This window comes from Drosophila biarmipes, chromosome 2L (assembly GCF_025231255.1).
Source record: "Drosophila biarmipes strain raj3 chromosome 2L, RU_DBia_V1.1, whole genome shotgun sequence".
Taxonomy (NCBI): Eukaryota; Metazoa; Arthropoda; class Insecta; order Diptera; family Drosophilidae; genus Drosophila; species Drosophila biarmipes.
In genome coordinates, this window is record NC_066612.1 from 19,568,525 (window position 1) to 19,591,023 (window position 22,499).

Consider the following 22,499-nt stretch of genomic DNA (forward strand, 5'->3'; position numbering starts at 1 on the left):
TTTATCTACCTTTTATATGTTTTTTTAATATTGAACTTAATTAGTTTCAGAATAAATATCGAAATTGGTGAAAAAGAGGGCCTTACCATCAACAAATCGTTAGTACTTTAAGAAATTGGAGCCGATTCGGCTAGTTTTGGTGCCTACTTTACTAGTTCAAATACAAATGCGTCATAGAAATAAAATAAAAACCATTAGGCTGGTAAAAATGCCTAAACTTGTAATATCCTGTCATATTTATGAAGTGAGTAATAATTTCCAGATTACGCCTCGGTAAGTTGATTCCAAGTCCGAGGAAGTTATCATATCGCAAAGTCCATTACCGCTTTCCACTTACTTCCTCAATTTTTGCCGACACTCTGGCCACACTGCCGATGTTTACGCAAATTTCGCACGTGGGCGTCGCGGCTTACTCACGCGTCAAAGCAAAAGAAACGCAAACGAAGACAAAACGCGGCTGCTGCGGCGTCGCGTTTCTCCGGGAGCAACAACAAGTCAGCAGCTGAGAACAAAAACAAACTGCACAAGGCAACAACAAGTTGTCGCTGCCTCAGTCGACGCCTCTGCCGCAGTCGCTGCCTCAGTCGACGGCGACGCAGAGCGCCGATCACTCCCTTTGCATTTTCGAATTTTCAGTTTCAGTTCGCGTTGGAACGTTGAACAAGACGGTGCGTGTTCGTGGTCGTTCGATAAGTGATCAGCAATCGGTGGTCAGCAATCGAAACAGATCATTCTTAGCGACAGATCGTTGTTCTACGGTTTTGAAGTGTCTTTCAAAATCACTCGACTGAATACAAGTCTTCTGACTATATACCATATATAAAAAACCGATCCTCAAGCAGCATCCTCCAATACCACTTCCATTTCCAAGGTGTCCAAGATCGCGTCGGGTTCGCCTTCTCGCCGTTAATAGCATAAAAGTGTTTTAATTTTTATTGGCACGAACGGGGCGAGTCAGTTTTGGAGCAGTTGTCGTTGCTGGAGGACCGTCGTCGCGTGTTCGCCTCGATCCTCAATTCCCGATCCTATAAAAATCAGCTCCACGAGATCTTCGCGTGTGACGTCCCCCCATTCCACCTCTATACCTGGGGGAATTTTGAAAAGGGTTTAGAGTTTAAGTTATCTAATGCATCCGTTTCGTTATCGATTCTTTTAGTGTGAAGAGCCTGCGAGTTGTTTGATCTTTCGGTCATCCGAAATACCCAATAAAAGTGTCTGTGCGGTCGTCCAGGAAGCGGCGGCAGAGTGTGAAACACTCGTAAAAATAACTCAAGTCGTTTCCATTCTAAATTGCGCGTTGACAGCCGCAAGTGGCGCAAACAAGCCAACAACAAGGAGCTGTCACTTCCGTCCCGCCAAGTAGAATTCACTTGGATCTGCACCTCGGCAGCGTGGCACTTCTCGAGCACGAGCCGCGTCCTTGACCAAGAGGTGAGTGTGAAGGTTGGCCAGGCCTCCAGACCCCCGGGCCACAGGCGCTCAAGAGTGTGCTACACATGAGCCTGTTGTGTGGCCAAAATCTGGGTTAGTCTGGTCAAATACCCCGGGGAGTTGAGTGCTTAAAGTGGCCATGCTTAACTTAAGTTAAGCTGTTCTAACAGAGTATGAATGGCAAATGGTAAATTATCTAGATTTACAGACTGTTAAACACAAAGCATACTATTTTCAGGCACTCAAATAGTATTATTTTTAAATGAGGCTTTAGGAAACTAATACAATTGCCTTTAGAATTGTAGATATTTCGAAAGCCAATAATACCTGATATATTATATGATATTTAAAAAAATACAAGGCAATAAACTCGAAAAAGTATCGGTACTTTGCAAAATAAAATCTAAACTCGAGATTTGTGCCAAAAAGAACTAAAATAAAGCTAGATGGATCAAAAAATACATTCCGTTACACCCACTTAGATGGAACTCTTTTTCATCCATCTTTTTTGGTTGATAATCACCAACTTGTTGAGAGGCCCATTAATGAATACTTTTCTCGAGCGCTCCGCAAGGCTTCGATTCATTTCACCGACATTTTATATCTGATGATAAATCATGCTAATTGTTGTTGTAATTCAAATACTATCGATACATATTAATTAGCCACACCCAGGCCAACCGCAATCTCGCAGCTAAATCGGCCTGTGGCATCCACGGAGAGCGAGCGACATTAATCTATGGGGGATCTTAAGATCTTATCTGCATTGGCGCCATAAATACCGCAGCCGAGTCATAATTTATTAATTACCGGACTTTCCACACATATTTAAACGAGCAGATTGAGGTTTATGCCTTCGAGGGAACTATAATTATGTGATCACCTAGGTCGGAGCAAAGAATATTTGTTCCTACCAAATATGAATTTCTGTTCGGAACAGCAGCCCCAGATTGTTAATGATGTTGACCAAATGAAGCTGGGCACAGTCCCCCACAACGGTTTATATACTTTGTTTTATTTGTCTCGATTTCCCAATCACTTCGCTATTTCGACTGGGTTCCGATCTGCTCTGCTACTTTATTCAAAGCGATTCAATTAAAGACGCCCACAGCAGCGATCCCCATAGCAATTTATAACTGCCAGTTCGAGAGACATTTTAGACTTGCGGTTATTTTATTATTTGAATAAATTATCAAAAGGCAGTGGCGTTGTGGCTTGGAGGGGTTTTTGGCCTAAAAAGTAGTAAACACTACTTGGGGGATAGTTTGTATAAGGCCTTTGGGTGACTTTCTTCTGGTGGTCAATTCAGATCTCTTCGTTATGCAAAAAGCTCTGACAAAAGTAGAGTTTTTATTTTTGTTAGCCCTGTCCAAACATCGACACCCCTCTACTCGCACAGAAGACTCCTCAGTCATGGCAATACCGCTCTGACCATATATAGAGCTCGAGTTTGACATTATTAAAACATAAATAATATTGCCATTGTTGGTATTGGAATTTCCGCTTGGCAGCGAGTTATGAGTTCATAAACAAATGCAAATTAAGTGGAAAATTGTTGCACCAGCAAATTAGCGCATCGTCAGTGGAAAGTCATTCAGGCGCTGATATCCGACCTTATGTGGCGAACCAGGCTAACAAATTTTAATGCTTTGTATTGACTTCAGCTCGAAATTTGCAATTCAAATAAAGCTCAGCCACAAAAGAAGCTGAGGCTTTTGTGTTGGCAGCTTGGACTAGGGGCTTCAAAACTAATCCAAGCCGAATGGAGACGCGACTTCGTTTTAATGGTTCATCAACATAAGTTAATGGGTTTTCGGTTTTGGCCTAATGACAGATTAAACACATTCTCAAACGATTTGACAAGATCGCCAACATAAAATGAGCCAAAATCTTATCCGGGCATGAAAAATATCATTTATAATCGGGGGACCGAAGATCTTTTATGTTGGATACATTTTAAATATTTATTTTGCGAGGATATGCAAATGTTTAAAGACAAATAGTGGGGTGTACCTATCCACCAGACACCTGGCAAAAATCTTTTAATTACATAGCGGAAATATTTGATGTCAATAAAATACGATTTGGGATAGATTCTAGCTGCTGGCTATACACATTTATTTAAAAATGTTGGTTAACGACCTTTGTCGTATGTATAGATGTATGTATAGATTTATTTGTATGTATGTATAGATTATCGCATGAATATCTTAAAATAAGTAAGCATTAGATAAAAGATTGCTGGCAGAAGATTAATAATGGCAAAACCTCAGTTTTTAACATTTATCAACAATCTTTTCTTACACCTACAATTTCAATCACTTTGATTTATGCCGTTGTTCCGATTGAGCAACTTGGCAGGTGGCAATTACCATACCAGAAATCTCCATCACCCTGCTTATAACTGACAGACCTTTCAATGTTTTGAAATAGGACTCCATATAACACCTGAAAAAGCAGCATTTCAAGCTGTCAACTACTGCATTTTTGTGGAAAATAAATAGTGTAAAAATGAATGGGAAAAATCCGACAAAAAGACCGAGTCGAAATTCAAATCGATACAAATACAGAAATCAATAAAGTGAGGACGTCAAGTGCCGCCCGAGACTGCCGAACTCGACTGTGACTCCAATCCTAATCTTGACACTTTGAAAGCGACGACCAAAAAAATGGTTGCCCCGCGCCGGAAGTTATACAAAGTCTATTATGATGAAACCAATTTATCAGGCTGCTCAAAATCAATTCAGTTCACCACAGTTCGTTATTTTGCTGGCTCCAATTATAAAGTGCGGGGAAAGCTAGCTGCAAATGAAAATCCGCCGAAGAATTTCCCTAAGTGGCTTAGCCAGGGCCCGCTCTTTCTCTCGATTTTTCACTCTTTTCTCGCGATGCGTAGGCGCCGGCATAGATTTTTTCCATGTCAAACCAGCGACTGACAGCAGGTTTGCCAGCCATTCGGAGCCCCAACTCGAACTGAAGTTTTCGGCTGGGTCTGAGCATTTAAGCGCGGCTGATTTGATTTCAGTGACACGACGCCCGCGGCGGCAGCGAAACTTGTCCTGCCCACACGCGACCGCGACTGCGCGGTTTTAGCCGCCGCGCATGCGCAGTAGCTTCGCGAGCGTTTTTCTTTTCGTTTTAATTTTTGCGCCGTTTTAAACGCCCTGGGGGACGTGGACACCGCGGTTGCATGCTGGCGCGACCGGGAAAAAGAGTCAAAATATTTGAATTTCTAATGCCATACGAGGGCCGGCACAAGAGTGTATCATTAAGTCATCCAATAGTTCAAAACAATTGAGATGTTTGGCCTTGCTGATTAAGCCCGGTTTTGAAGAGGGTACTTTGGCAACACAGTATTAAATTCTCCCATGAGGTGAATAAGAAAGCAGTATGAAATCATTTTATAATACGCAATCACGACTCTATATTAGGACACAAAAACTAAGCCACCGAATATGGATTTTTTAAAGCCTAAGCTTCATTAAACTCAACGTATCAAAGATAATAGTCCTCTGATTAACTCAATTAGTTATTTATAGATCATACTTGCAAAAATATTGCAATAAAACTATATAATTGGTCAACACATTTGCAAAAAATTATTTAAAATTTACAAAACGTGCCAGGTAGGCAACATTGCCAATTTCTTCTATGAAAAGTACGTTTTCCAATTTTAATTGGAATTTCTGTTATTGAAGGATGCAAAAATATTATTGTAAGCCTTAAGTTTGTATAAGAAACTATGTAATGGAAGGATATGGGATTAGAGATCTATTCAAATATTTATTTTATCCAAGTGGGCTAAAGATAAACCGCATTTCTGGCTTGAACTCAGTTTATCTGTTTCACGATATTGTAAATACCCCTTTTTGTACCTCTGAAACAACCCTCGCTGCCAACCGGCTACCCTGGGTTCTTTTTCCCTTTCGCTGCCTCACCGGCCTGCCATTTAATCTGATGAAAATGACTTTTCCGATAAGCATCAGATTTCCTTTGATGATAGACCAGAAACGCCTTTGTCACTGCCGTGACAGTGACGCTAAACTTGTTCAATCGGTTCGGATCAGTGGGGCTCTAACCCGGCTAGTGGGTGACGATCCCGATCCCGATCTAGATCCCCTGGAACCCTACTCAGTTGCGGTTTTGGCTTGCGGCTTCCGTGTGCATTTGCCTTTGCTTAATTAAATGTCAATCAATGTACTCGTCGGTTTATGGAGACGGACTTTGTTTCTGATTTGTCTGCTTTATTAAGTCGATGTGGCGGCGTCTTCGTGATGTGAATGCTGGGGAGATGCGGCTGTGGTTTTTGCCTCCGACTCTTTGGCGTCTCCTTGGCGAGATTCTGTTTTTGGGGCCTCGAGTTGACGACTGCGTGGGCGCTGGACAATAATATATGCTCGGCCTATGCATGATCTATACCAAACCGATGGCATTAAAAAGTATTTAATAAATTTCAGGCCTGGGGATTATGTGTTTTTAGGCGTACATTCGGAGGTATTTCCACTTCTGGTTTCGGTTTTTCTTTATGGTCGAGGCGGATTACTCGGTTGACATTTGGTGGGAAATGTTCTGAGTTTCGATCGGTAGCCAGCGGGCACTTAACTGGGTATTAATAAACGTTTCAATGAACACTTGGCACAGGTCTGGGGGCATTACGCTTGGGTTAAGTTTTTGATAACCTTTCAGGGAATTTGAAGTGGATGAATAGCTCGGATGGCTTAGGTCTCTAGAACCTATGGCAATGATGGGATGAAATCTCTTGAGGACTTGGTAATATCTTTGGAATTTGTTTGTTTAATCTTTTGATGGGAGATTTATTTAAAGAATTAAGTCAAGCATTTTTCAAAAACCCGTGATTCCAATGATATATGTTTGTTATTTATTAAAAAATTTCTTGGTTTTTTAACCTTTACCTAAACTTCCTTATGGTGCCTTTTCTATAGCGAGGCTCTCAACTGCCTAGCTTAATCTCCCGTCCTAAAGCACTCTCAGATCCCATCTGTCGCATGGACAATAAAAACCCTAAAATACTTTCGAATGCTCTCAGCCCAAGTATATAGTCGATGTGATCTGCCACCGTTTCCAGCAGTTTTATTACTCGGAGAGACCCATGCTCTGGTAATTGCGATTACACCCATAAACGGAACAGATCCACAGCCCACAGATCCACTTGTGACTCAGTGACATTGTAGCCAGGAGAACGAGAAGTGAACAACAGCAGTAACAACTGCCACTATAAATCCATAACTGTCAGTCAACATTTTGGACCAGTATCGGAGAAGTTGTCGTCGTGTCTTGTAAGGCCAGAACGCCTTTTGCTTTTGGCCCGGCTTTGATTCTGACTCCGACTATGACTGTGAATCGCGATTTGGATGGCTGGGAGCATCGTCGACCGTTACCACATTCCTGGGACACCTTCAGGCCACAGCTAGCAACATCTCGGCCACATTTCTTGTGTTTATTTAAGCATGAAAGTTGTGTAATGGCTGGGAAGTTGGAAAATCAACCTGAAAGTCTCTATCAATTGTATGCGTGTGTTGTGCAGTTTGTAACACTTCTTGACATTTGTGGCTGCTCAAGTGATGAGCTGAATGCCCAATTGCAACTGGTTATTTTTGGGGGATATTTTACAATTCATTTTACGACCACAGCTTGTTTAATACCAATCAGTGGGTACTTCTTGCTATCCTATCCTATTTTATTTCACTGATCGTTAAAGGCTGAATTTATGATGCGCAAAGGAGCTAAGAAAGTAGGTCGCTTTTTTGAGATTTATGTGAATCATGAAAAAAGGATGGGGCTTCTTAAGGAAAGCAGATCAAAGCAGTTTAGGAATGTTGCCTAATATTGGTCAGTTATTTTTTTACCAAGTAATTAAAATCATAAATTTACTTATGTAAAGGCCATTTTACGTTATCTGATCACAGCCCTTCCCAGAAATTGTTCAAACATCAAAAATTCAGCATTAGGCTCCCATCAACTTTTCCTCGAAACTTCCGCTGGGGAAGCACCTGAACACACACCAGGGCGAAAACAAATCGGGGAACACACATTAAATAAACATTTATTTAAGTTGAAGGAGGCATGCAAGAAAGAATGATTGCAAATATCCAACATAAATCTCAGAATACTCAAAGAATCCACACTAGAAAATTACAACAAGAAATATAAAACTTAAGCTCCGAAATGCTTTATGATGATGACGCCCACAGATGGCTGAAGAGATGAAAGATTTAGGGGGGAGATCTATACAAATATATACTTTGAGCTGATATATCTATGTGATACCCGACCAAGTACTTCCGGCAAGGTGGGCAATACAAAATTCTAAGGGGGAACCTAAAGTTTCTAAGATTCTTGTTAAAAATCTCAAAAATGCTGCAAAATATTTATCAATCGCTCTTCTAGTGCCTCGCTTCATACTTTTCCAGCTAAACAATTTAATTTTAATTTTATTTATTATTTTATGCGATTTTATTTTATGCCCCGCTACGCAATGCGTTTTCTCATCGTTTTATTTTTAAACGTAAATAAACAACCACCGGCTGAGGACCGAGGTCTGATTTTCTTCGCTTTATCGTTTCTTTCTTTATATTTATATTTCAGCGGACGGAGAGACTTTGGAGTGAGGAGCCGGTACCCTCCGCCCTGCATCCCCACACCCAAAACACAGAAGACTGCAGCAGCAACGAGCACGATGAATTGGACGCGCGTGCTGCTAATCGGGTTGACCGCCTTGGCGCTGACATTTGTGGAGGTTGCATCACTCTCACTCGATCCAGGTAAGTGCCAACGGTCCACCCTTCCCGCCCGCTGTTTGCGATCCAGCCACCTCTTTTCCCAACTGGCCGAGGGTACTGAGAAAAAGTTTTGATGTACTACTAGATAAATCCACGAAGAATTCCCGGGTTCCTAGATACAAAACACTTATAGATAGTATTATACATTTTTCGGAACTTACAATTACATTTTCAAATCAGGAGAATCACCATAAAATTCTATTAAAAAATCAAGCGGTTTGATTAGTTAAATACCTTTAAGCTCCAAAATCCTTTCCGGCCTTCTTTAGTATGTGTCCTTTTATATTTTATTAAATTGTAATTGGATTGAATAGTTTAATAATCATCACAGCTCCAAACGCTTTATAATCTATAGTTCTTTCAGATTGATATTTTATTAAATTTTAATTGCTTTCGATTAGCATTTTTCTAAGATTCTTCCGAAACCGTACACACTATTTGGATTGACTTTAAATTAATTGATTTATACGAACATAGCCACATGATTTTCCACATGTGCAGTGTATGCACATATTTTCACAATATTTATGGCTAGCTAGCGACTGCACCGCTGTCAATGCTTGCCGAGAAACGCCCGAAAGCCATAGTTTTGGTTAACAACTCGGCGATTTATGTAAATCTCGAACTCAAATCCCAATGCAAACGTCGCCAAATGACAGTCGGGTCACCGGCTGTTGAGTCGGTGACCTCCCTGCTCCGTAGATGGCGATATCACGAGCCGCAGGCCATCTCGCGACTGGAAATCGCCACTCTTGTGCCCGTGTCCCGGGCCCGAGTCCATGTCCATGTCCGTTTCCATATCCAAACCCATGTCCACGTCGTGAAGGTCACCTGGCATGGGCCTGTCAAAAGTCGGTCGCTGCCAGCATGACAAATAACCGCACAAATGCGTGAAATTCTATATGGAGTCGTCTTGATGGATTCTCTTGCCCACGGATTGTGCAAATACGGTGTCGCGTGTTTTTATTTGGGCTAACACGGCCCGGCCTTAGAGGCAGTCTCTTCGGGTGACCAAAATAAATAGTTCCATGTTCCCTGTCCGAGGTGTGTTGTAATCCGTGGCAGGCGAAATAAGCGATTGCCAATGTTTGTGGGCAAACAGAGCAAGTGGCCAAGTCTCGGTTTGCTTGAAGAGATTAACAAACATGACCCAATGGTGATTAGGGTTCCGTAAGCCTTATTATCTCTGTCTATACTTAGATGTTTATTTGGTAATCAATATGTGTGGCAACGGTAGAACGGAAGTTGTTCTTAACAGTTTCGAAACTGATCTTTGAAACCGAAACGAGATAAGGCAGGAACCTCGGCCATGTTTAAACGTCCACCAAAATAAACTGAAGTGTACATAATATTTATCTTTTCGCTTGCAGTCGCTTCTGCTGAACTGGAACAGTTTATAAGGAAGGGAGATGTGGTCATATCAACGCGACACATACGGTTAGTTATCAACAACGATTCCAAGGAATGATGCCTGATTTTTCGAATCAATATCCATTAGACCTCGTCGAAAGCTGCACATATCCATAGAAGCCCTCTTCATGATCGACTTCCCCACGCTGAAGCACAAGATGTCCTTCTTCCTGGACCGCAAGCAGCAGCGGGTAACCCTGGACATCAGTGCGAACGGGGCCACCGAGTCGCGGAACTTCGAGATACCCAACATCAACGAGACGAGCACCATCCGATCCCTGGCGCTGCAATTCTCCAAGAATCGCATAACGCTCTATGTGGACTGCAAGGCGAGCACGCACCACGACATCGACATGAACCTGGCCAAGCTGTACACCCAGATGGATGATCCGGTGATCAAGCTGGTGAGTGGATGCAGCCCAGTCTGCCCAGGCTGCAAGTGAGTGAACCGAGTGAACCATTTCCATTGACAGTTCCGTGAGCGCAAGTATCCCCTCCACTTCGACGGGGACATGGAGCACTCCCTGCAGAGGGCCAACTGCCAGAAGGGAATGCATCGGCGCGGCAACCGTCGCATGCTGCGCAACAAGATCACCGAGCGAGGTGAGTTATCCCGACAATCTTTGGCTCCCTACGACCCACCCAAATCTGCATGCACTGGGAAAAATACTTTTTGAAAGTCCGGGCTTAAGATTTATTAACACTTAATTTCTTTGGTATTAAAGGAGTATAATAGCTAAAGTTTTGTAACAACTAAAAAACTTGTAATTTCGAAAGAGGTATAAGTTATAAGATAAGTTATTTAACAATCTCTAGTATTACTTATTTTTTGATCTTCGAGTACCTCTAAGATCTGAATCATCAGTTGTTAGTTAGTTCCTTTATTTTGTTTAGTTGCCGTACAACTTAATTTTTTGATAAAAATATGGAATTTGTAGCTTTACTGGATTAAGTTATCTATAGATTCTTGACTTGGTAACAAAAGTTTTGTATATTTAGATAATATACTCTTACGCATAATTTAAGTGGTTCCATTTATTGTACTTACTGATTATTAGATAACTCCTATTTAATTATTTTCCTTTAATAATTCTTCCCCGTCTCCCAATCTTTGCAGAGAAGAACAAGAAGCGCGATGTGCGCGGCTGGTATGAGCCAACCATCGCCAGGGAAGGAGTCACGGACCGCAGGCACCAGGAGGTACCCACGGACGTGGAGCGCGGCGACATTCCCGTTCTGAATGGCGATTGCGAAGGTAGGTTGCCCGGCACTCACCTGAACCACCCATCACCTCCGCACTTGGTTATCAACTGTCAGTCGGTAGTCAGTCGAGGCAGTCCACGGATCTGGGCCCAAAGGCGTGGCCCCTTCCAAAACGAGGCTTCCTACGACTCCGAGGGTTCGGCTCGTGTTAGCCCGATGCTCGTTTTGATGAAATTATTTGGCCTTTGTCAGTTGGCGTTTATGTCACTCGAGGAACATAATTCAATTAGGCAAATGTTGCGGAGCAACCTGAAATGGGGTATGTGCGTGGGCTGGGGAACCGATTCGGGGGATTGTTGCATTGAGTGGGGGCTTGGGATTTCAATGGCATGTGCAAGTGAATGAACGAGGCCTTGAACACAGTAGGGACATTCTCATTCTCGAATTGCAACCATATCAGTAAAGCAAGAAATTTGTGAAATACCAAGAATAGTATGTCAGACACTACCAAATCCACAAACCCGCAACACGTACTATTTTATAATACCTTAAGTCGCAAAACAAAGATGATTAAATTGGGCCAGTCGCAGAATTTATTGATTTGAATAAGAAGAGGAAACGGATATGTCAAAAGGAAAGAACTGACATTGATCGATAACCCAAAGGGGTGCTTCATAAGGCAAGCAATATGTGGGATGCCAAACCGATCGCAAATAGTTTAGTTCTAGAAAAAAACTAAGCAACTCGAAAGGTTAATACCCTTGTAAGCCCTTCTCCCCCACCAATTTGCTTTTCCTTGAGCATTACGTCGTAAAGTATCTCCTCTTAACTCGCTAATGCCTTATAAATCTGGCAAGCAATTAATAACGACCCATGCACTATCTGTATCTATGCCTGTGTAATATAGCCGTAAGTACCCTCATCGATGTCACTGTCTTGGCCAATAAGTCGCCGCTAAGTGATCACAAAGAAAAGGGTAGTATCGGGAGGGGATGGGGCCTACGAGGCGCCCACAGAGCGAAAACACTAATGAACGCGAGATATGACAAAGCCGTGCATAAGCTGTGCACTCGGCTCACATACGATCCATAGTGGTAAATTCCCTGGTGTCGAGCCGGCATAATTATTATTTATCTGGCTCAGAGCAAAGACACCAAATTGGTAGCCAGCTACGATCTGTACCCACACAATCTACACTTAGATGCGGAGTCGATTGCACTGTAAGAAAATAAAGTTATTGGTGGCAAAACGATTTTGGTTAAATATTAAATTAATTATTTTTGTATAATAACTAATATATTGTATATCATTTTCCAAATGTAATCTGATTTTAAATAATATTTTATTTAAATTACATCAATCTGCTGGTCAACGTCTGGTTTGATTGTAAGATAGTCAACTCAAATCGATCCGTTTAAATTAGGAATACATTATTTGTAATAATAGATTTTATTTTCGGTCTCGTTAAATATATCACATTAAGATTGCCTGAGTTTTCTGAGTGCACTCGACATGAGTACGGCGCGGCATATAAATCGCAAAGGCAAAGGCAACGACAACGGCAAATCGTAATGAATGAATTACGTGGCCACGCGGCCGCCGAGCCAGATAGGAGCGAAGGTTGCCAAATGTAACCAAAACGAGATCGAGATTGCTGGGGCGAGGACCCGAGATCGAGGTGGAGCAGCCAGCGGGACGAGAGGCCCCCGATCCGAGTTGGAACGGATGCGTTTGGGCGTTGAGGCGGCGGCGTTTGCAATGTTGACAAAACTCAAAACTCACTCGGAGCCACTCACTCAGGCCGGGTAAACCGACAAAGTCAGACAGATGTGCCCGTAGAACCGACCACTCGGCTGAACTAGTTTAGATGTTGCCATGTGTCTTACACGGTGTTGTACAACTTAAGGGGCCTAGAGATGGCAGATCTATGAGCGATATATTGCAATTTGTACGACTTGGTCGGGATAACCATAAGAAATTGAGATATCTCTATAAAGTCTGATAGAAAGATAGAACTAATGATGGTAGAGCTTTGAGTTCTAATATAGGTAGTTATAATTGACTGTGTTAACTTCCGGTTGCACATTCTTGGCACCCCTAGTCATACGCTTAAATGATTAAAGAAAAGCAAAATTAAACTTTATGAATTCAAGCTAAGCCCACACACAGAATATGCATAAATTTACAACCTGAATTATGGCACGGCCTCCAATTAATCTCATCCCTATAGGGACCCTCTATAAGAAGTGTAGAGAAAGGGATTGGGTGCTCGGCTTTGTTGTCCCATTGCATTAAGCTGCACTAAAACGCCGAACACATTAGCAGCTGTTCGAGATCCTGGATCCACTGGAGCGACAAAGCGGATTAGGTTGCAATCAGAGGGTCCCCGCTCCGAAGTCCATTGAATGAGTGCGATTTTGCATCGGTTAGACCTTAATCTTGTCAGACGCTTGAACGCTTCCCACACACACTCGCCGCCTTTAGTCCGGGGCGTGGAGGGTGTTGGTGAATTATTTTTGCTTTATTTAAAGTCCCACCGAACCCGACTTATCTCAACGTGCTCCACACTCATTGTTCCAAACAGACGCCCTCGCACGCTCGCTGAGCGATTTACTGGCTTTGGTGAAGCTGCTCCGCGAAGACGTCGCCCACCAGCGCCAGGAGATTGCCTACCTGCGGATGCTCTTGGAGAACTGTGCCGGCTGCAAGAATCCCCTCAGCAACGATAACCAACTACGCATCGAGCCCGACTGCCGGTCCGCCAATCCCTGCTATCCCGGTAAGTGCGATCGTCCAAAGCCTTGGAGTGAAATGGTGTTGAGATAATATTAGAATCAGAATAATTATCCTACATGGTTACATGACACTTTTGCCTATTTTATTCAATAAAAGATTTTGCCATTACATACAATATTTAGGTAGGTTATCTTCATGGCTTTAAAGCTAAAAATGTTTTGCAATTTTACACCTTTAGTATTTGTTTTAAAACGGTGTTATTTAAAGTCTTTAAAACCTACTAATACAGTTTTAGAGCGTTTTAGAAAGCTTTAAAGATATATTTATAGTTTCTAAAACATCATATAAGTGAAATATATATTGTAAGTATAAACTCTTAAAATATTGAAATTAATATTTAAATTATAATATTATTATAGCCTATACATTTTGTTTGACTTATTCCTATCTGTGTCACCCTGCTTGTTTGTGGCCCTATGAAGATTGATTAAAAATTAACTGTATTCTCAGATAGTCAATTAGCCAGGTGTTATAAGGGTTTATTGGCTAGAAACTTATGTTAATAAGAAATAAAGTACAAATTCGTCTTTCTTTCTGCTTATTTTGCAGGAGTGGAGTGCCTGGACTCAGCGGCCGGTCCCAGATGTGGCCTCTGTCCCCTCGGCTTCATCGGCGACGGCAAGACCTGTAAGCCGGGCGTTACCTGCGCCCACCACATTTGCTATCCGTAAGTCCACCAGTCCGTCCTGCATCCTTTTCTGCTAAATACTGCTGTGCGTGTGCTCTTCGTGCGCCTGTGCGAACCAAATTAACGCGGCTTGTGGAGTTTTTAATGGCGTCAGGGGCGTGGCCATCGCATCCATGTTAATTGTATTTGTCATGCTGCGACTCTGAGGGCTTGAAAAGCACCGCCATCCGAGGGCTTATCCCTGCCCTGACTGTGCAATTATTTGCATTTGGCCTTAATGGCAATTTTATGTTGTTTATGGTTTGATGATCTAGTCAAACAGCAAGCCAGCGCCTCCTTGACAGGCTCATCCGACCCCGTTCCGAGGCCTATTTGCATATATATCTGTGATTGATAAGCACGTGATGGCCATTGAGAAGAAGACACATTTAGGCCTTTATTTACTCTGTGATTCTACGAATAAATGGGAGCCAGTAGGCCCTGGACGTAAGCTGGTTACCCAGAACAGAGTAAGTGGATTGGGCTTAATGGCTGTGAGTCATGTGAGCAGGGATGGTAGAACCTGTATTCTCACCTCTCCCATCTGATAAGCTCTTAGATCGTAGATATGTCAGTTCGAACGCGAAGACTTCCTAATCCCCTCTTACACTGCGAGATTTTCCATTTCTTACGCATTATCGGGTCTGCATAAATAATCAAATGGTCTTGAGCAGGGATTTATCTATCGACTGATCTCTTTGATCTGTTTAAGATTATTAATGAGGTCAGGCAGCGCGACTTGAAGTGGAAATTTGGTCATCGAATATAGATCTACAACTCAGTCGCCTGCTGACATAATCATAAACCCAAGACCAGGGAAATCTTGCTCTTGTCAATCCACCCACACCATGTGAAGTTGTCGTTTTCCAACCGGAAGGGTTTGTCACAATCGAAAATCAATATAGAGGTAAACATTGTTCTGGCGCTGCCAAATTTGTGTCAGCCCAACTAATTATGCAAAAGACCCACATCACTGCTGGTGATCCTAATAAAAACATTATTTCGGCCTGTTCCAATGTCTGCATCATAAATATGTTAAACAAAACTATAACAAGTTATGCGATGTAACGGAGCTGGAACCGAGGAGGAATATTTTGTAGATATTGTTGGACAAAATGCAACAAAACCCTTGGCAGTACAGAGCCCCGAAAGCTGTGAGGTCTGGACCACAAATGGCACTTGAACAGCCGCATATATTAGTTAAATGTGAGCTGGCACAAAGTACCCGCACCCAGTTCAGCTTGGGCTCTGAAATTCTTAGGACCGGCCGACTTCATTGTGTCAGGGCACTCAAAGTGATTTCTGTTATTCTTTCCCTGACCGAGAACCCTACGAAACGCGAGAAGCGAGCGCCTATCCTCTCCTGGCCACGCGCATAGGCTCCCATTGGGCCATAAATTTGGGTAAATTATTGGAAAAAACACCGGGCTTTGTGGGGACCCACTAAGAACCGAGTGTTGTAGGTGTCTACGGATCGGATCGGTTTGTTTACTCTACGTTGCCTGGGTTGCGGGCAAGGTGCGCCCCTGGCTGACCGTATTTTAATTTGCATAAAATTGCCTTAAATGTTGTCACGACGCCGACTCGTTACTGTCATCTTTCATTATCGATGAAATGTGGTCAATGTGTGTGGTAGGCCCAAAAGCGAAAGACCCAAGCCCAATCATTTTAATTTAGAACCCACCAAATGTCATCTCAGCCTGGTCACCGCTTTGTTTATTTTCACTTTGATTCGGACTCCCATTCTTTCGGGGTCTTTGGAAGACTATCGGATTCTATTAAAAGGCCGTAAAACTCGCACTAATGACATGCACACCTGTTGATCCTTTGTTGTGGCAGCAATCGTGTGTGTTTTATGGCGGTCTATATAGGTCCCAATATCCACGTATCCCTGGCTGATGGTGTCTTCTGAAGCGGGTTGTATAATGGATCTCATGATGGAGGGTTCGGTTCCTGAGTTTCGTAGTAGCGCTCTTAATAGATTGAAAATCTTTTCCAGGAATTGAAAAAAAATGTGAAATTTAGCTTGATGTAATATTATGGTAACTTTCCTGATTGATTTATAAACACCATAAGACCTTTAATTAAAAGAACCTTCTTTTGTAAATTCATAAAATGTTGCTTAGTTGTAGATTATTTATTTAGACATTTTTACGCTGCCATGAAATATTTAAGATGTACACAATTAGAAGATGTAAGTCCATACATAAGAATGAACCATATACCCATAATTAAAGAAGGATCTTGACTACTTTGCTGCTTCTTTCGTATGGATATTTGCAGATCTTTTTTGTGCCCACTTCGTTTTCGCCCAGCACTTTCCATTTCCCAAGGAGCACTCCCAGGTAGTGCTGACCACCTGAAAAGCCAATCATAAGTTAGCCCCAGGCCGTTGACAGTCGGGCGCCTTCGCCAAGAAAGATTTCACCGCGCTCACTGCTGCTGCTCAATTTAAATTATGCATTTGACGAAACAATCAGCAATGCAATCAAGCTCCAGGTCCACGAACCTTGGGAGATAATATTACCATCTGGAGATCGGAGATACCGATTTGGAGTGTGATTCCTAGGCAGATTCGATGGCAGCTGCAACATGTGTACGAGCATGTTGGACAATTCCCGCGACAGAATTCCATTTTGATTGAGGCAGCTTTCCCACAGATTCTCAGTTTTCCTCTCCCATCTAAGTTTTCCAGTCCCCCCTCTTGCTGGCGGGGCCCAACTGGCAACAAAACGTTTAGAGCCACAGGTAAAAGCAGGAGAGGCCAAGAGTGGAAGCAGCGGCTAGCTGGTTCACAGCTCGAAACATCAAAGTTCGGTGGAACGCATATCTCAGTGTGAATCAAGTTCGCCTACGCATCGGAAAAAGTGGATCCATTGATTCCAAGTCGTCGTGGTTGCTGTTGTTGTTACTGTGCCTGGCTTGCCGTGGCTGTTGACTCTGCGGCTCAGGCAGCGTTTGACTGCTTGAATTCAAATTAATAGTCGACTGGCAGCGGTTCCCACCCGGCCTTCGTTTATACCCAGCGAAATTTCACGAATTAGACAATTAGTACTTGAAACAGAGTCTCAAACCCATCGTGATTCATTATTCGGCAGGGACATGAGAAACCCACTCAACATAGTTTGATCATTTATCATAAAATATCAGTATAGCTAAAGGTCCATCCCATTTATTTTGGAAAACGTGACTTTAGCTGTATCTGATATTATTTACTACACATAGCCATTTCAGTGCCATTATTTTCTAGTGTTTACTTTTACCATTAACTTAAAATTACTTTTATTTCAAGTCTGAAGCCAGACTGTTAAGTTAATACCCTAATAGGGATTTAACGTACATCCCACGTGAGGAGTTTGCAATATGGTATCGCCGCATAAACATTTTACGACGCCGGTCGTCTTGGCAATGCGCAGGCGCAGCAATGAAAACAAAAACAAGCCCGGGCCAACTCGAGATCAGGCCCGAGCCAAAGAGCTGAAAAGCTGGAGCTGGAGCTGGAGCCGGAGTCCCAGGTGGAGATGGAGTTGGAGCCCCAGTCAACCTCGCAGATAAGTGGCCTGTGGCAAAATAAACGCCGCTTTATGGCAGTTGCAGTTTGTCCAAAGCGTGCGCCACATTCGAGGACTGGGGATTGGGGATGGCATGAAGATTGAGGACGCTTGGTGGCACTGCCTGGTTGCCTGGACTCTCCACCAGAAAGGGAGCTCTCCTTCGAGTGGCAGCCAAGTGTTTGTTGGCTCTTTTGTTGTTAGAGAGCATTTGCATGCGCTACCATTAGAAGCCATTTGGGTGAGGTTAATGGCTGAGCGGTAAAGTAAGCCCTAAGAATAGGCCTTTCGTTCGAAGCGATTGGCTAATAGACCATTAAACCGGCCAAGGGGACATCTAAAATATGTGATTGGTGCTGGACCCTGACAAGCCCCACGTATTATAATATTGAATACTTCGAGCTTGTACCACAGTAATCCGTGTTAATCCAAAGTTTTGTAGGCCCCATCTCCATCCCACAGCTAAAAGCCTTTGCATGCTTCAGAGCCATGTTCACACATTACTCAGGCCCTGCTCCTTCTCGGGGACCTGCCCCTATTCCTTCTATGGCTCCTTGGGACGGTGTTTGAACTGGACTCGAACTCGCTGGGGATCGGGGTCCAAGCCAGCAAATTGGAATTATGAATTATGAATGCGTGGTTAATAAAAAGAACGTTCGGAAAGAACGGCAGTCAAGACAAGGCAAGTGGCTCTGGGTTTGGGAATGGGCTTAGGATTGGGTATTGGGTCTTGGTCCGTCATGCCAGCCAAGAGGCGGCTGAAACTGAAATGCTAATGCGTTCCTCGTTGCGCTTGACTGGATATTTTCCCAGCACTCAAACGATGCCGCAGAGCCGCGGACCCAGACAATATGGTCGAGTGAACTGAAACAAAGCAGAAAAGCGCAAAGTGGCGGTCAGGAGAGGGGGAGCTGGCCCAAAAGATTGGCGGCGGAGGAGAAGGGATCTGGGAACGCAGCCGGAAAGCGAAAACCCCCACGCAGCATCCAACTTGGATGGGGACCTAACTCACTTGACTTGGACCGCTTGCCACTTAAGTACTTAACACTTTTTGCTAATTGCGCCCAGCCAGTCGGGGAGAGCCCCGAAATGCTTCCACACTGGAGCCAAAGAACCACATTGACGCACTCTCCCGGGGATCGGGACAAGTGTGTTGTTGCCCACCACGGACATGCCAAACTCGAGGGCCCCAAGCTGATGGATCTCATCAACTGACAGCGCTAAGAAATAACAACGGCAATACTTCAAGTTTTCAAGACTCCCCTCTTTTTTAGCCAACCAAATGTTGTTATAATACTCTGCTCAAAATGAGAATGGTTAATATAATATGGTCTTTGCAAGTTAAGGTTTACATACGATATGAGATCATAAATAGATCGGAATCTGTGAACAATCTTCTAGTTAAAATAACTTTGTAATCAAATGTAATGACATTTTTTAACATTCACATATAATTTACTGGGTTCGAGAATAAGAACTAAAATTAAATTATTTTGAATATATGATATGGTAATAATTTATAGGCTGACATTTCGAACTTAAAAAAATATTTTTTTTCTTTACTTTTAAAATCTTGGTTTTAACGTCGGGAATTTCTTAAGCAAGATATAAGGCATGTTCACAGTGTATCCGTTATTGAATAACTCTGATATATGCTACTTCGATTTATTTCAGTACAAATATTAATGTCATGAAAAAATGTTTTTTTTCAAATTTTAGTAGGGAGATTAAGTCTGCCTTTTTAAAGGGTTTGTTATATTTAAGGGTATTAGGACTAGAGCTGTCAGTGGCAGCACTTTTTGGTTGCCTCATCATTATTATTATTTGCCCATTGGGCAAATGGAAGTTGGGAAGCTAGGGCCAAGTCCTTACTATTCTAGGGCTATAACAACAAACTCGTGGACCGAGACTTCCGGCAGGCGAAAACGCACTGTGTGCTTAGCTCAGCCATAAAATATTTGAAACTATGGCTTCTGGGTCAGTTGGGCACGGTAGTTCCTGCTGATGGGTGATTTTCCTAGGAAATTGGACTGCCATGAGTTATGTTCCGACAAAGTGGGATGCAAAACGGACTGCAGTTGCTGGGGAAAATGGATGTGGATGAAGATGGAACATTGGAACTTTGGAACCTTGGCCGCTGGGCCAATACAGCGTGTAACTGTAACCCCGAACCGAGGCGAACTAATGACCATGTCATGATATGTAAATATTTTGCAGAGCCATAAGCAAGCCCACACTCTGGAGCATAAATAAGGAAAACGGTCGGAGAAATTTACATGCATGCAATGCACTCGGATGTTTTTGTGATTTGGCCGGGGGCCATGCGCATCGTGGCCTACACACTCCGAGTGCCCCGCTCCTTTATTTATTTGTGTTTCGCTGGCTTTTAATAAGATTTTCTTGTAATTGTAATTTGTTTTCTTTTCGGGATTCGTTGTCTTCCTGCGGGGAAAACGGCGTCCAGAAATCCACATGTCTTGTCGCTTGTCGAAGTGCGCTTTGTCGGTGCTTTTGTGACCCTCGCATCCTCAAAATCCCTCTGCGGGGCAACCTTTTCTTTTTATTTCCCCATACTTTTCTCTTTTCCCGGCGCAGTGGCTTTTGTGTGTAGCCGTTTCCACTAAACATCATTAATAAATATGTATGCCTTTGTGTGCTCGACTGTGTCCAACATCAACAGTCTTTTGTTGCTGTTTGTTCCTGGCTGTCGGTATTAATAATAATAAACAATATGCCCAGATCGGCCAGCACACACACAGCCCATCCCATTGCATCCTCCTGCTCGATCGCATTAACAACAATCTGTGTCTCCCTTTGCAGAGGCGTTCAGTGTCACGACACCGTGAATGGGGCCCAGTGTGACTCCTGTCCAGCCGGCTACGAAGGTGATGGACGCACATGTTCGCTACGTAATCCTTGCCTGGACGCACCGTGCCCCTCAGGTAAGTGGCAGGGGTTGGGTCTTGGCCCTCCGTTACCCCTCTCTAAATGTTTTGTCTTTTTGGGGATTTGTTGATTTTATGGCTAATTTGCGTTTGTCGCGCCATCAGCTCAGTAAGCGAGTGGGTTGATTGGTAAGCATGGGATCACATAAGATACATGTTCTCAATGGAAGAGGAACAAGGAAATGCTGAGTTGTTAGACTGTTTAATTTTATTACAAATTTCGGGACCAGTTAGCAAGAGCATAAGAAACTAAACATTTTTGTGGCCCATCAATTTCGATGTAAGATGTAAGAACCAAGCAAAGATGAAAATAAGGAATTCTAATTTTCGCAAATTACCATACAATAAAACCATTTTGGTTCGGATCCCGCCCTTAATATGCTTCCTAAAAATTCATTTGATAATATAAAATTAAACGGTCGTACAGAAACCGATATGCCTGAACCGCTCGAGTGTAGAGTACTCGATTCACACGATTATTTGATTTATTAATGCTCACTTTGGCTTAATTCGGGCTCTGAGGACTCGCCGAGCCTTTTGATTGAATAAAAAACCCTCGAAAATTATATAGTACCTGGGGTAATTACGGGCTTCCCGCGAATGTGTGAAACAATGGGGCTAATCAGAGCTCAGTTTTACTGGGAACCAAGTGGCAGGGTCATCACTTTGGACGTGCTGGAATGTTGGGGCTCTTATAAGACAAGACTTCTAATTGGTTCGCGGCAAAAGTACAAAGTAGGTGGACTCAATTAGCAAAGAGTCAAATGGAACACATCACAAACTACTCACCAACTTACTAATAAATAATTCTCATTTGTACTAGGCAACATTCTAGTGCCCACGCATAATGTGCAACACTATCAGAGGCAGAGCCAGTACACGGCCCGCAAATACTCGGTCGTAACGAACTAATTCGCAGCGGAGGGGACTATCGCAACGTTTCGGCTAAGCTATGATAACACACCTAAATTAAATGCAGAACGTAGAAGTGCACATATTGAATTGCTGTCTTTAAAAAATAGTCATAAGTTGTAAGCTCTACGATTGGCGAACAGCGGAATTCATAGTATTAGCAGTCCATTTTAAAAAGCAGAACGCGGCTCCAGCGAAGCAAACCTATGAGATAATATTTTTGAAAAACCCATTCTAGACTGTAGTGTATTGTATGTCCCAATTAAATGTCCAGAAAGTGGAGTCTATAAACGTGTAACCAAAATTTGCTTTCCCCCGCCCGAAATCTCCCACTTATTGTAATAAACTACGAATAATCTTAATAAAAAATGTATGCTGTAATCTTTTGGGATTTAATAAATAAACTCCATCATTGGCCATGTAATTTTTTATTTACCTCTCGAAATCATCACCCAAAACCACCCACATGCCTCTATACCGCATCATGTTTATACACTATCATTTTCTGGTCATGCCTTCGAAGTTCTATGGTGAGTTGTCATATAATTTAATGTCTCATCATAATATAAATCATGGTACGGAATCGGGTACGATTGATAATATCGCATTAAAGAAGAAACTTACTTTGGAGGACTAAGAAAGTGCCATAATTCAATTAAAAAAGTTCCTTTTAGATAAATGTAAATGGGTACATTGAAACAGATAAATACTACAAATTTGGTAGCCAACAGATAAAGTCATCTACCTCATTCGTTTCACTACAAACCCAATCATTCATCGATAT

General features: G+C 42.7%; 1 protein-coding gene across 3 annotated transcripts; it reads left to right on the forward strand.

Moving 5' to 3' along the window:
* The first annotated feature begins 635 nt into the window (after nt 1-635).
* Nucleotides 636-22,139, forward strand: LOC108034022 (uncharacterized). Of its 3 annotated transcripts, none has more exons than XM_050884801.1 (11): nt 636-668; nt 1,157-1,431; nt 8,038-8,213; nt 9,602-9,668; nt 9,730-10,045; nt 10,115-10,244; nt 10,759-10,896; nt 13,429-13,623; nt 14,190-14,307; nt 20,679-20,800; nt 21,627-22,139. In XM_050884801.1, exons 3-11 carry the CDS (start codon nt 8,129-8,131, stop codon nt 21,713-21,715), a joined length of 1,260 nt encoding a protein of 419 aa, XP_050740758.1. In that variant the 5' UTR covers nt 636-668; nt 1,157-1,431; nt 8,038-8,128; the 3' UTR covers nt 21,716-22,139. The 3 variants fall into 3 exon arrangements, with proteins under 3 accessions (XP_050740758.1, XP_050740759.1, XP_043950164.1); XM_050884802.1 differs by lacking the exon at nt 636-668 and adding an exon at nt 693-710; XM_044094229.2 differs by lacking the exon at nt 636-668 and adding an exon at nt 765-871.
* The last annotated feature ends 360 nt before the right edge of the window (nt 22,140-22,499 follow it).

What these genes read in the sequence shown, in the direction of transcription:
- LOC108034022 (XM_050884801.1), top strand. Translation starts at nt 8,129, where the DNA reads ATGAATTGGACGCGCGTGCTGCTAATCGGGTTGACCGCCTTGGCGCTG. An exon ending in CGCCAATCCCTGCTATCCCG is followed by an intron (nt 13,624 to 14,189) that starts GTAAGTGCGATC and finishes CTTATTTTGCAG; the next exon opens with GAGTGGAGTGCCTGGACTCA. An exon ending in GGACGCACCGTGCCCCTCAG is followed by an intron (nt 20,801 to 21,626) that starts GTAAGTGGCAGG and finishes CATTTGTACTAG; the next exon opens with GCAACATTCTAGTGCCCACG.